A 14,282-nucleotide genomic window follows, 5' to 3' on the forward strand; every position below is an offset into this window, starting at 1 on the left:
ATAATTCAGATTCCAGAACTGCATGCAATACTCTAGATGTGGCTGAACCAGCATTTTATACAGTTCTGGCATAACCTCCCCGCTCTTATATTCTATGCCTCGGCTAATAAAGGCAAGTATCCCATTTGCCTTCCTAACGACCTTATCTACCTGTCCTGCTACCTTAAGGGACCGGTGGACATGCACACCAAGGTCCCCCTGATCCTCGGTACTTCCCAGGGTCCTACCGTTGATCGTGTATTCCCCTGCCTTCTTTGTCCTGCCCAACTGCATCACCTCACACTTATCCGGATTAAATTCCATTTGCCACTGATCAGCCCATCTGGCTAGCTCGTCTATATCCTCCTATAAACTAAGTCTATCCTCCTCACTATTTCCCATCCCACCAATTTTTGTGTCATCCGCAAACTTACTGATCAACCCTCGTACATTCAAGTCTAAATTGTTTATATATACCACAAACAGCAAGGAACCCAACACCGATCCCTGTGGAACCCCAATGGAAACAGGCATCCAGTCACAAAAACACCCCTCGACCATCATCCTCTGCTTCCTGCCACTCAGCCAATTCTGGACCGATTTGCCAAATTGCCTTGGATCCCATGGGCTCTTACCTTCGTTATCAGTCTCCCATTTGGGACGTTATCAAAAGCCTTGCTGAAGTCGCAGTAGACTATGTCAAATGCATTGCCCTCATCTACATGCCTGATCACCTCTTCGAAAAATTCAATCAAATTGGTCAGACATGACCTCCCCTTAACAAAACCATGCTGACTGTCCTTGATTATCCCCTGCCTCTCCAAGTGTAGATTAATTCTGTCCCTCAGAATTGCTTCCAATAGTTTCCCCACCACTGAGGTTAGACTGATTGGCCTGTAGTTCCCTGGTTTATCCCTCCTCCCTTCTTGAATAACGGTACCACATTGGCTGTCCTCCAGTCCTCTGGCACCTCTCCTGTGGCCAGAGAGGTATTGAAAATTATTGCCAGCGCCCCTGCTATCTCCTCCCTTGCTTCATTCAACAGCTTGGGATATTTTTCACCTGGGCCTGGAGATTTATCTACTTTTAAGTCTGCCAGGCCACTTAGAACCTCCTCCCTTTCTAAGCTAATTTCTTCAATTATATCACAGTCCTTCTGCCTGATTTCCATACCGACATCATCCCTCTCACTTGTGAACACCGACACAAAGTATTCATTTAAAATCCTACTTATGTCTCCCGGCTCCACGCACAAATGACCACTATGGCCCTTAATGGGCCTACTCTTTCCCTAGTTATCCTCTTACTCTTAATGGATTTGTAAAATAACTTTGGATTTTCCTTTATTTTGCCTGCCAATGTTTTTCATACCCCCTTTTTGCTATCTTAATTTCCTTTTTAAGTTCCCCCCTACACATTCTATACTCCTCTAGGGCTTCTGCTGTTTTGAACCCTCGGTATCTGCCATTAGCCTCCCTTTTTCTCTTTATCCAATCCTGTTTATCCCTCAACACCCAGGGTTCTCTGTATTTGTTGGTCCCACCATTTATCTTTACTGGAATATGTTGGCCCTGTACTCTCCCTATTTCCTTCTTGAATAAGTCCCACTGCTCCGACGCAGATTTACCTAAAAGTAGCTGCTCCCAGTCTACTCTGGCCAAATCCTATCTGATCTTATTAAAATCGGCCTTCCTCCAATTTAGAACACTGATTTTTGGTCCATCCTTGTTCTTTTCCATAACAATCTTGAATCTGATGGAGTTATGATCACTATCTGCAAAATGCATCCCCACTGATACTTCTACCACTTGTCTGGGTTCATTCCCTAAAATTAAGTCCAGGATCTTCCCCTCTCTTGTAGGACCTTCTACGTACTGGCTTAAAAAGCTCTCCTGGATGCATTTTAAGAATTCTGCTCCCTCTAAACCTATTACACTATGACTAACCCAGTTAATGTTGGGGAAGTTGAACTCCCCATTATTACTACCCTATTATTTTTACGCTTCTCTGAAATTTGCCTACATATCTGCTCTTCTATTTCTCTCTTTGACTGGGGGCCTATAGTACACTCCCGGCAAAGTGATTGCTCCTTTTTTTGTTTCAATATCTTCCGAGAACTAATCAAGTAGTTGAAGGATTGAAGGGCTGACTGACGCTCTGACAGGCCGTAAACATGAATGCTTCGTGCTATGGCCATCTTATACCTGCTGATAAGGGTATTGAGGCAGGAGGGTTTGGGGGTGCCCACGACCCATTCTGTGACGGAGAGGACAACCACATCCACCAGATATGAGTATCTTGTTAGAATTCAGAGCTGGAGCGCCAGTTTCCACTTGCTGGAACTGCTTAGGGCAGAGCTCAAATCCATGCTTCCCCTAAGCCAAAAGCTCAATCTAACATGGGTGGCTGTTCAGCTTCAAAATGGACATAACACAGGTCACTGCATCAGTGCAGTACATTCGAAAATGCACTTCTGAATTTTATATAAAGAAAGCTATTAATTTATGTATATGTGCTATTTAAAAGTCCTCTGAAGATGACTGTAAAAAGTGCACAGGATTGTCAATTCGTCATTATTCTGTGTTACTACAAAAACATGCAGCGTAACTGGAATTTCTCTATACTTGCTCTCAAGCAAGTACTGAAAGAAATGTAATGAATCAATAATTATGATAGTATTTTCCATAATAACAGTAGTCTAAAATATCTAATTGCCACATTTGAAATAAATAAGAAGACTGAATAAAAGACATGTGATCAGATCTTTGCACACAGATCCTCACCCAGACGTCAGCCTAAAAGAGGAGCTTTTTCTTCCCCCCTCGGAAGAATATTCTAGGTTTCTTCCCAGGGAAGCTGCAGTGGCCTATATTTAAACAAAAATAGGTCAAACTTGAAAATTGTGTCAAAGGCCCTTGACGTGATTGGCATTTTCTATTTTTTACTTTACCATGTCATGCAATTCACTTGCTGTACGTGTATTAAAACCTGGTATCTGCTCTGGTAATCCTGACCTCCCCACTCCAAAAGATCACCCTGCAGCATTTGACATTTTCTTGCTAATTTGTGCACTCAGGAGACATCTTATAGCAATAAAATTCCCATATCAACCAATCAGGATTTCATAAATCCTTTTTTGGGCAATCTTTTGTGTTCATGATGGTGAAGGATGTTATTGCCGCGATACTGAACATCTTCCATATCAGTGTCATGCAGCTGCAGTTTGGGTAACAGTCAAATGCAGTCAAAATCACTTCCAATCCAAAAATGTGCCTCAACAACAACCTCCTAACTGCATACTTATGTAGCACAACTTCCTATTTTCACGTCAGCATCATTGTGACTTCTGAGTGAAATTGCCAGTACGGTGCCAAATTTGCATCGACTTTGCACCATAGGCAGCACTGCTCATTCCAATCCAGTAGAGAGGGAGGGAGAAAGGGGTTTTCCTTCCCTCAGTTTGGATTTGATCTAAATCCAAGGTTCAGAGGTCACAAGGCAGTTATATTACCTTACTGTACTACCTAGCCTTATTAAAAAGACATCTCCTAAAAACACCTTGCATTATTAAATGATGGTGTATATAAGTTCTGAAGAAAGTGAGTTGCATCAGACTACAAAATATAATTTTAATGTAATTACATTTCAGAACATTGCACATTGTTTAAGATGTCTTCCCTGCATCATCTGTCAGAAAAATAATCATGTGGTTAAACACTATATTCCTCTGGCAATCAGCCCTCCACCAGAGAACATGGGATCAAGGCCAATTGTTTGAAATGGTCCCTGCAGCCATAAAAACAGAAATAATAATTTGCAGCTGCTTCCAAAGAACATTACATCTTTAGTAATTATTTGCCATATAACCTTAATCCTCAATATTCTGCCTCACATTCATCTTATTTTCAGTTCTAATAATTTGACATTGACTTATATTTATAACCATGATTTTAACAGAAAATATGCAAAGGAACACATTCCTTTTGTGTTATTCAGATGGGTATAATCTCTGGATAATTCTGTGCCTGCCAAGTCCCCAAATTTAATTCCCCTATTTATCTATCATCAGGCACTGGTCATGACTTATAATTAGTTTATCAGTTTTAAATACTTGGGCATGGAATAAAAATTTGAAATAATTACATTCTAAGTGTATATAAAATATATGTATGTGTGTACAAATATACATATATACATGTCAAACTGCATTTGTACCTGAAGCAAGCAGAGCAGGGTTTGTACTCATATCTATCCAGCTCTTTCCCCTTTACCTTTGCAGCAACTGAGAGGTATGTAGCTTAAGGTTCAGGGAGTCAGTTGAGGGGGGGGGGGGGGCACCAGTCACAATCAAGCTGTTACACAAGCATTAAGCCAGGAATTGATTCTATTCCCTGTTTAGAGGTCAACTTTTTAAAAAAGCAATGCCCAATCTCCTTTTCATTTGTGAGTCACTCCCTCTCATGGCATTGTGATGTGGAACCAAAGATTCAATCTTAATGTGTTTTGGAGCAGGATTTTATGGATGGCAGGGTTTCTCACCTAGCCACCTAAATTCTTGCTGAAGCCGGAAGCCCCGCAGCAATTTAATGTTCTGAGAGCATTAATTGGCTGGAGGCACAACATCTGTCCCTCACTCGGGTGAAAGTCCTGCCTCAGAAAGCTACTGGCCATCTGATTGGCTGGAAATTCTGTAGTCGCAGCAGCGCTACCAGTGTGCCCACTGCTGTGACCACAAGCAACTCCATTAATCTCAGTACCAAAGCCCACAGGGCCAGGTGGGTGCAAGGTTTTGCAGCATGGATGGGATTGTAAGCCTGGGGGTGGGTGGGATGGACAGAGTGGGGTGTTGATATTGATGACAAGGGCTTGTGTGAAGCACATCTTGGGGATGGGGACACCCAATCTGCAAAGGAGGCAGTGATGGAGGTGCATCCCCCTTTCGCACCCAAGGCCTAATCAGGGTGATCTGCTGGCCTTTCACCCCAACCCATCAATGAACTCCACCTGCCAGCCAAAAAATTGCATCGGGTGGAAAGTGGCCCTTAAGTGGGCAATAATAATTGGCCACTTAAAGGCCTCAAACTGGGAATATGGGTGAAGGTGGATGGGTTGCCCTAGGCCTCACCGACCTCCATGAATTTACAGATAGATTGGGAGCAGGCAGGAGAACACCAGGTAGGTCACTCGGGGAATTTTACAGGCCCCCTGCCTGCAAACCTGCCATTGGGGGAGTATAAAATTCTGCCTTTTATATGAGGCAAAGGAAAACGACTTTAATTGTGTGAAGACTTCACCAAGATGGTTTAAAAAGACAGGAGGCTTGAAAACCTACTCTTGCCACCTGTTCACACACTTAAGAAAAAAAAGCAAATGGGTGTAAATATGCTGCACCCATTAGTATTAAATAAAACAGAAATAGAAAAAGTAACTTGAGATTGTACTAATTTCAATACATTATTATGGAAACAAAAAAGGATCCTTTGCTCTAAATATTCATAAGAATTTGCTTTTTAGCTACACCAATCTATGTTTTTCATCTCATTAATTACTATACTACATTGCCTGGAGTGACACATTTGTCTGAACAGCATCTTGAAGGCTTTCATAATTTAGATGGTAATGAACTTCTCAACTCAGCTTGGTACAACCCTAGCTGAATGCAGCTCCTGTAGAGCTCACCAAGCCAGCATCAGCAATACTTGCTTAAAATCTGTTGAATTGCTAACATTTTCCAGTTCGGTTCATTAACCCAAAATATTAACTCTGTCTCTCTCTTCATAGATGCTGTCTGACCTGCCGATTATTTCCAGCATTCTCTTATTTTATTCCAAAGTATCTATTTCCCTGGTTCTGAATATATGTTCTCTCTCTCACACACACATAAAAACACACACCACACACACACACACAATTCAAACCAATGAATTATTCATTGTTGATGCTGGCCTTTTACTTTTGAGAAATTTGATGTCATACCCTTAGACTTATCTCACCAACCACAGTAACCACATAGTTGCAATCTGTAACTTTTCCAATCAATATCCATCGATTGCAGGATGTCAGATGGGTCTAAAATTACATATTGAGATTGCTTCGCATTAAAGTACTGAGCTTCTAGTTATATACAAACATTGAGTCAACTAACAACAACACTGAACCTTTTTCATCACAATAGTACTTAAAACAGAGAAAAAAATCTTAGGCCAGGATTTTACGGCCCTTCCTGCCTGGCGGGATATTAGGGTCCCGCTGAAGCTAATGGAGATTTAAATAACTTGCCGCATTCGCCGTGGGGAGACACGCTGTGGCAGGGCCATAAAATCTGGGCCTTAAGAGCTTTCTGAATATTTGTTGAAATATGAGTTACTGCACGCCATGTTATATGGTGAGTTACCTATTTCACTGTCCAGTTCCTCTGTGTGTACCCCTTCTTCTCCAAGGCAAGTGCACCAAACAAGGACAGAAGAAAGCAACAGAAAAGAATTTAGCTCAAATCAAAGTTATACCAACAAGCAGAGACCCATTCCCAATAGCAGTAGCCCCACCCACGCAATTAAGAAAACAAACAGGGAAACACAAAAGCAATCCCCAAAATCCCAGATTTTCTAAAGAATGTCCAGCATTCCACACCATTAAAGTTGCTGTGTCCATTTCTGGTTGCCCTGTTCAAATGGCTTAAGGAAGTGCAATATAAAAACACCATTTATCATTATACTAATCTTTCAATAATATGTAGTTGGCATCAATTTTTTAAAAAGTTACTACTTTTTCTTTTACTTATGTAATCAAACACAAAAGACCTCCAGAATTAAGATGAGTTTTGCAAATGAGGGCAAATTACCAAATGGAAAGAGCAATAAGGATACTGTAGCTTTAAAATTAATGAACAACACATATAATCTAAGAAAGGAATTCCAAAAGAAAAGGCCTAACAGAGAATACAACCAAGATGCTTTATATATATTCATGCTGTTCCATTTCCAAAGTCATTAAGTTATTCGGGCAGTAACTGATTTAAAGATCAAATTAAAACTAACTTTCTAAAGAAAAGAATTGCATTTATATGCACCTTTCATGATTTCAGGAAGTCTCAAAGAAGTATGCAGCCAATGAAGTATTTACAACAGTGACTGCTGTTCAAAATGTAGGAAACATGGCAGCCAATTATGCACAGCAAGGTCCCACAAACAGCCAGTGATAATGACCAGATAATGTGTTTTTGTGATGCTGACTGAGGATTAAATATTGGCCAGGACATTGGGGGAACTTCCAATCTTCTTCAAAATAGTGCCATGTGATATTTTCTATCCACGATAGAGGGTAGCCACATCCATGGTTTAACTTCTCATCCTAAAGACTGCATCTGTGGCATTGCAGCACTCCCTCAATACTGCATTGCAGGGTCAGCCTAGATTTTTGTGCTTAAGTCCCTGGAGTAGAACTTGAACCCACAACCTTTTGACTCAGAAGCAACAGTGCTACCAACTGAGTCTAGGTTGGCATGTAAACAAGGTCAATAGTTTCAACAGAATTAGAGATTTTTTAAAGTCAATTTGAGTAGCACTGTAATCACCTATAAATGTTAAAGTTTCAAATTATTTTTGTTAAAGTAGGTGCAGGAACTTGCGACACTTTCATATTAATTTATATTTATTTTCTAAGAACGCAGACTGGCTTTGGAATGGTGAATAGGTTAATAGTACCAAATATCTTGACAAACAGCAATATAAATAAACATTGCAACGAAACTCTTGGACTGCAAAGTGATCTTTAAAACTGAAGGTACACAACCCACTCAGTCACTAAAATCTGTAACTTGGAGTGACATTCCATTTAGTAGTTAAGTGAAGTCGTTGATGCCTTAGAGCAGCTAATTATGAGTGGAAGAAAAGGCACTTTACAACATATTTCTGTCAGCAAATAAACCGTGCTTTGTTGTAACGTAAACCTTTCTGAGGAATAAAGTGAATGCTTTTATGCTGCAAGAATAGGCACACTTCACACACTTACCATCATCTTCACATTCTTCTAGTGGTTTTGGCTGCTTGCTCAGGCACCTTGGGTCAAGCCATGATGTGGTCTTAGTATTGTGGCTGTGAAGTAAGATAACATACTTAAGAATCCACACACATTATCCAGCACCTTTTGAAAACTTTAGTTACAATATCAAAATCTGTGCCAACAACTACCAACTACTGTAGAATATTATTTTTCAAAATAGTGCCGCTGGTGATTTTATTGATCTTTTAAACTAGGCAAATTTAAAAAATGTAAAATACAATGGTAAATGGTGCACCATACTGCAAATTCTACACTACAAAAGGACAAAATAATTTAACAACATCCTCTGAACAACAGAGCTTGAATTGAAACCACTCTTAAGGAGCAATGTTCAATCCCAGGCCAATTAATTGAAATGCCTCTGGTTGTACAATTATATCAATCTTACAGAAGCAAACAAACATTGGGAACTTTTAATACAGTTATTTCAAATCACTGACATCAGTGACGACCTTTGACTTGAAAGCAAGAGTAAAAAAATTTGTAATTTCTTTTAAAAAGTCTGTGGAATCTGAAATTGTTTCTAAGCATGTTTGAAAAGAACTTTCAACAGTTTGCATCAATTATAAATGGATCAATTGTAATTTTCTTGGTTAAGAAGAAATGCTGGCCCAAGTGACCTGGCGACCCTTGACCTAGAATCAGCACCAATAGGAAGGAAATTAGGAAAGAAGCTGTGTGGCTGGCAGACACAAAGGACAGCTGCAGACACAAAGGAGAGCTACAAGCAGTGGACCTGGAAGGTGAAGGCTCAGATACAGACACAAAGAGAAAGCAGAAAGAGGAACATAAATAATTCTTATGAAGAGAAGCAGAAAATCACTCTCAGGAAGAGGTCTGTCTGGCAGAAACGGAGACAGGAGCTCTTGGGGGCAATGCATGAGCTGGCTAAAAAAAAGGTTTAAAACCTGAAAAACTGTGCGAATGGCTCAGAGATGCAAAAGAGTTTGGTGTTTTCCCTGAAGTGGCCAAATTGTGAACCAGAGTATTATTTAGCTGGTTGTAAAGGAATTCTAGAAAGCTGCACCATCAGGACTGATGTGACCCAAGGGGGACAGGGTTCATAGAAGTGTACCGTGCTGATGATAATTGTACCCATGAAACTCGGGGGTGAAAGCCGCTGTCGGATAGGACTCCTGACCTACCTTGCATGAATAAAGAACAGCATACTGTGGAATTATGTAGCTACGCAATGCCAAACAAGCTGAAGGGAAATGCTTGTGGTTGTGTAAGACGTATCTTTGTTGTATTAATTATTTAAAGTGAAATTTAACTTTTCTATTTGAAGTATCATTTGGCTGTTAATTCATATTTAACTTGCGTTATTAACGAGTCATGTTAAAGTAAAAGCAACAGAAAGTGGAATCTTGTTGGTAATTTCTTTATTTGCTTGGTAAATTTGGTTATTTTGGTTAACGGTTCCCACCATAGGGAATGTAACACATCCTCAGCACTGATCTTTTAAGGGAAGCAGGAGTGTTGTTTTGAATTATTGCTGCAGATGGAATAAGAAATCCTCTGAGAAGAAAGACAACAGTCCAGAAAAATGAGACATAAGGTAGCTACTATCTACTTAAAACAGAAAAGCAAAATTAGGTCAGGGAGACATGAATCTGACAAATGTCAATAGGAGCCTAAAAGAAAAATGGTGTGTATGTGTTGTCAGAGGCATTGTTCAGGGTCAGGTACTAAACCAAGGTTGCCAATAATCTGGTTCAGTCTCAGGGAAATTACCAGGGAGAGAGATGGAGTCAGTGCCTACTGAATGGAGTTCATGGCAGGGATTGAAGACAATGACTTCAGTCTTCCCAATATGTAGTTGGAGGAAATTTCTGCTCATCAAGTATTGGATGTTGGACAAGCAGTATAGGGTGTATGGGGGTGATGAGTGGTGGTGAGTTAGAGTTGGGTGTCATCAGCATACATCTGAAATAGCACGAACCTTTTAAATGTTGATTGGTGTACTCATACAAAGAACACAAGAAGCTAGCATACAGAAACAGCAAGCAATTAGGAAAGCAAATGGCATGTTGGTTTTATTGCAAGGGGATTGGAGTATGTTATGATCCTTGGCCAGACCCCGGGATGTGGGGGTACATCCGGTTAGGAATCAATTATGTCTTGTTTAAAGTAGATACTTGCACGGGTTTTGAACAAACATAAATAAACTTTATTATAAGTTCAGAAAGCTAAAACAATTTATGGTATCTATCTTATATTCTAACAATCAGGGCAAGTATGAAGTACATGTGAATTAACAGATGTACTGAGGCCAGACACACCACACAATAGATGACAGATGTACCCAAACCAGATTCCATGGATTTCTCAACAACCTACCCGGATGTTTGTCACATTGTGAGCCAATCAATCTCACTGAAATTTTGTTCTTCTCACAAGGGTTTCCAATTCCACATCTGAAGATCTTGCCTTGGCGTTCTCTTCAAAATTTACCCCCACTTCAATGGCTTCAACAAAATCCCACCTCGCAGGGTTTGAATTTCACCTTCCGAGATTAATTTCCCCTGGATTGCCAAGTACACTCGAGCTTCATCTTCCATGCACAATTTCAGATCTTCGGCTTGCACCACTGCTCCAAAGGGACACCTTTGCACCAACGGCCTGCATCACAGAGTCACCAACCTTTGGCTGCCTTCACAGATCTTCAGGGCTGCTCTCGTGCCCGCTTCACTTAAAGTCTCCTCCTTGCCGTTCTTTCTTTAATTTAGAGCCTATTTCTTTGCTCCTTTCTTTTAAATTAACAGGACCTATTCCTGTCCCTGTCTTCATCTCTTACCTGGGACTACCTTTTTGGGGCCTCTCTCTGTCCCCCTCCCTGGTTTGGGTCCTTATCTCTATCCCCTTACCGTGTCCTGATCTTTGGGTCACACTCATTATGATGGCGTTCTTTATCAGGTCATCTGTTTCTTTTCCGCTGTGCGGGTCCACAGGGCCGTCCTTCGGCCTGAAGAGCGTAAAAAAAACCTGAACTGTGCATGTGCGGCCATTTCCTGGCCGGCATAGGTGTGGGAGATGCGAGGTCCGTCGGGAAATAAGTTCCCGACGTATGAACTAAAGGAGGTAAGTCTTTGAGTTTCATCACAAGTACAAGAATAAACAAATCTTGTTGCAACTGTACAGGCTTTTGTTGAGACAACTGGTGAGCTGGAATACTGCTTTGGTACAATTTTGGTCTCCATATTTAAGAAAGGATATACTTAAATTGGAGGCAGTCCACGAAGGTTTACTAGATTGGTCCTGGATGAGTGGGTTGTCCTATGTTGAGAGGCCGAGTAAATTGGGTTTATATTCTCTGCAGTGTAGATTGAGAGGGGTTGAATCTCATTGAAACATGCAAGATTATGAAAGGGGTTGACAGGGTAGAGACTGACACATTGTTTCCCCTAACAAGGGAATCTAGAACATAGGGGCACAGTCGCAGGATAAGGGAGCCAATCACTTAGTACAGATGAGGAGAAATTTCTTCATTCAAAGTGTTGTGAATCTTTGGAACTCTCTATCCCACAGGGGTGTGGGTCTGCCATCACTGAATATATTTAAGGCTGAGATAGGCAGATTTTTGGTCTTTCAGGAGTCAAGGGATATGGGCAGTTGGTGGGAAAGTGGAGCTGAAGCCCAAGATCAGCCATGGTTGTACTGAATGGTGGAGCAGTCTTGATGAGCTGCAGGGTCTTCTCCTGCTCCTATTTCTTATGTTCTTATGAACCCACAGCCTTCTGATTCAGAAAAGATTGCTGCCACTGAGCCAAACTTTTTCAGTTTCATTTAAACTGAACAGAGTGTGAAGTAATTGGAATAATAATGACTGAACAGCGGGAAAGCTAGGAATCTATCCAGATAAAGCAAGTAGATAGTGGTGAAAAAAAATGGAATGAGTGCTCTTTACTCACACAAACAGTTGAGATTGGAGGGAAATTCTGCTGCTAACCACTTAAATAAAATTGAAAAGACAGTTGGATCAAATTAACCAGTTTATGATAATGTCCCTTTTTTTCAACTTCTGATTTCTTTAAGATAATCTTGCTTCGTGCTCTATTCATAGATCACTTCCATGCTCGCTGTCCTACATTGGCCCACAGTCCAGCAATGTCTCAAATTTAAATCCCTCTATGACCTCACTTCTCCTGATCTCTGTCATCTCCTCCAGCCAAGAACTTTGCATTCCTCTAATTCTAGCTTTTGCATTCCCAATTTCCTTTGTCCCATCATTGGGGCCGTGCCTTCAGCTAAAGCTTTGGAATTCCCATCCTAAACTTTTCTGGCTCTCCTTCCTTAAGTTGTTCATTTAAAACCTAACTCTTTAGCCAAATTTTTTGTCACCTGTCCTCATATCTCCAGCATCAAATTTTCATAGAATCATTGAATTATATTGTGTGATAACACTCCTGTGAAGTACCTTGGCCATTTTACTACATTGAAAATGATTTATAAATGCAACTTATTGTTGTTGAGCTGTTCTGTTTTCTGGCGCCTGCTGATCGTATGGCATAAGAATGTGTATGGAAAAACATTGGTGCTACATCACTTGAAATTTTCCCAAACTGGCAGATCCTGACCATGACCCCAATCCTTACTGAAATAATGGTCAAGGCCAGGAACCCACTCTGTGGAAAGTTCTGGATAAAAACCTATGGCATACCACACACCAGTGTTGACATCATAATCGGCAACAATTTAGATCTTTGAAATATAAGCATTCTTATGCCAGCTATACCACCACATTGAAAATGTAACAATTGATAAATCATTTTGTTACTAATGCAAATGTGCTTAGTTTTTCTCCCAAGTTATATAAAAAACTGTGTTAATCTTCAATTAATAAAATTTATAATCCTTCATAGGTTTATGGCTCACACATAGCCAAAGTACTAAATAAAGTTCCAATAAAAACAAAACTCACTCAATAAAGTAGACTTCCCCATTTTCAGTAAATGCCATTTCCAAGTTGTCAGGCAAAGGGCCAAGGTTGTCTGTTGCGAGATCAGAGTTCTGTACTGGTTGCTGAGGCAGCTCTGTGCAATTGGAGCTATTGAGGTTGTTGTACTGAGGTGCCACTTCTTTGGGGGCGTGCGTGTTTTGTTCGTCTTGTTCACTGGAATCTAAAAACAACCAGCAGCACATTAAAATATTGTTTATTCCAGAGTACTAAAGTATTTGAGGGTTATGCGACTGTGCTGTTAGTAATTCAACAGACTAGAACACAATAAATGGTTAAATTTCAAGTGCAAAGCAGTGAAAAGAATACATATTCAAAATGGTATCTATGAACAAAGCTGATATCATTGAATTTGCCAACATTTTTCCATTTCCATTCAAATGAGTTAACAGACTCACGACCAGATAATCACTTCGATGCATTGTTCCAGATTTTGAGCTAGTAAATGATGGCAAAATTGTCAGCCCACATTATCCCTCCTTTGAACTGACAGCAACTTCTGAAATTTGCGTAGATAAATGGGGAAAACGCAGAGGCTACTGTCAGTGATTCTATGCTTCTCCAGAGAGTGCATTGTTGAGGATCCCGAGACTGCACTCAACATGAACTGACAAGAACTTTCACATTATGCTATACGTCTTGCTGTAAAAATCCTTGAAACTGTTACACCTTATTGAATGAAGGTTTTTCATGGCACACTAGGTTCTTAATTGCTGCTAAACAGCCTCACTGAACCTGAAGGAGTAATTTTATATTTGTTGAATATCAAATTTCTCCATCGTGATAAATTATTCTGCATTTTTAAAATAAATTATTTTCAACTTGTTTATGACATTTTACCTTTTACCTTAAGTCCGATGTAAATGTCCTATTCGTTTATTTTGATATCAGTAAAATTTTAAGAAGTTAAAAGCAAAGGGATTCAGTGGCTTCTACGTCCTGGTTTGCTGTCTTTGAGAATACTTCAATGTGAGTTGCTGCTTATCCTTCTTGATGACATCACTGTTGCTGGGCACCTGGAGATTTCCTTGTTTGGGGCCAGAAATAAACTGACATGGGATAAAGGAACAACCATGCCACAGAGATGGCTAGATCTTTGTAGGCAGCTCTGCTTTGCCTCTGACCATAAAATTCAGCCCATTAAATAAATCAAAGCCAGAATTTTTCTGTTGGCGTGTTGGGGGTGGGGCCCGCTCGTCAACGCGGGATGACATCAGGAGGAATCCCCAACATCATCCCGCGTCATTTAAATATTCAGGAAGGCGGGTGGACAGCGAAATCAGCT

At 40.4% G+C, this 14,282-nt stretch overlaps 1 protein-coding gene across 12 annotated transcripts in view; it reads right to left on the reverse strand.

Annotated features, from left to right (window-relative positions):
• The window catches only part of magi1b (membrane associated guanylate kinase, WW and PDZ domain containing 1b), a 510,580-nt gene that overhangs the window by 91,721 nt on the left and 404,577 nt on the right, over window positions 1-14,282 (reverse strand). For 10 of the 12 annotated variants that reach the window (XM_041191207.1, XM_041191205.1, XM_041191206.1 and 7 more), the window contains 3 exons: window positions 12,962-13,160; window positions 7,990-8,072; window positions 6,374-6,409 (listed from right to left, as the gene is read on the reverse strand). In XM_041191207.1, the coding sequence (XP_041047141.1) occupies window positions 6,374-6,409; window positions 7,990-8,072; window positions 12,962-13,160 (318 nt within the window). The remainder of the gene's footprint in view (window positions 1-6,373; window positions 6,410-7,989; window positions 8,073-12,961; window positions 13,161-14,282) is intronic. The other 2 variants (XM_041191217.1, XM_041191208.1) reach the window with 1 other exon arrangement.

This window comes from Carcharodon carcharias, chromosome 7 (genome assembly GCF_017639515.1).
Source record: "Carcharodon carcharias isolate sCarCar2 chromosome 7, sCarCar2.pri, whole genome shotgun sequence".
Classification (NCBI taxonomy): Eukaryota; Metazoa; Chordata; class Chondrichthyes; order Lamniformes; family Lamnidae; genus Carcharodon; species Carcharodon carcharias.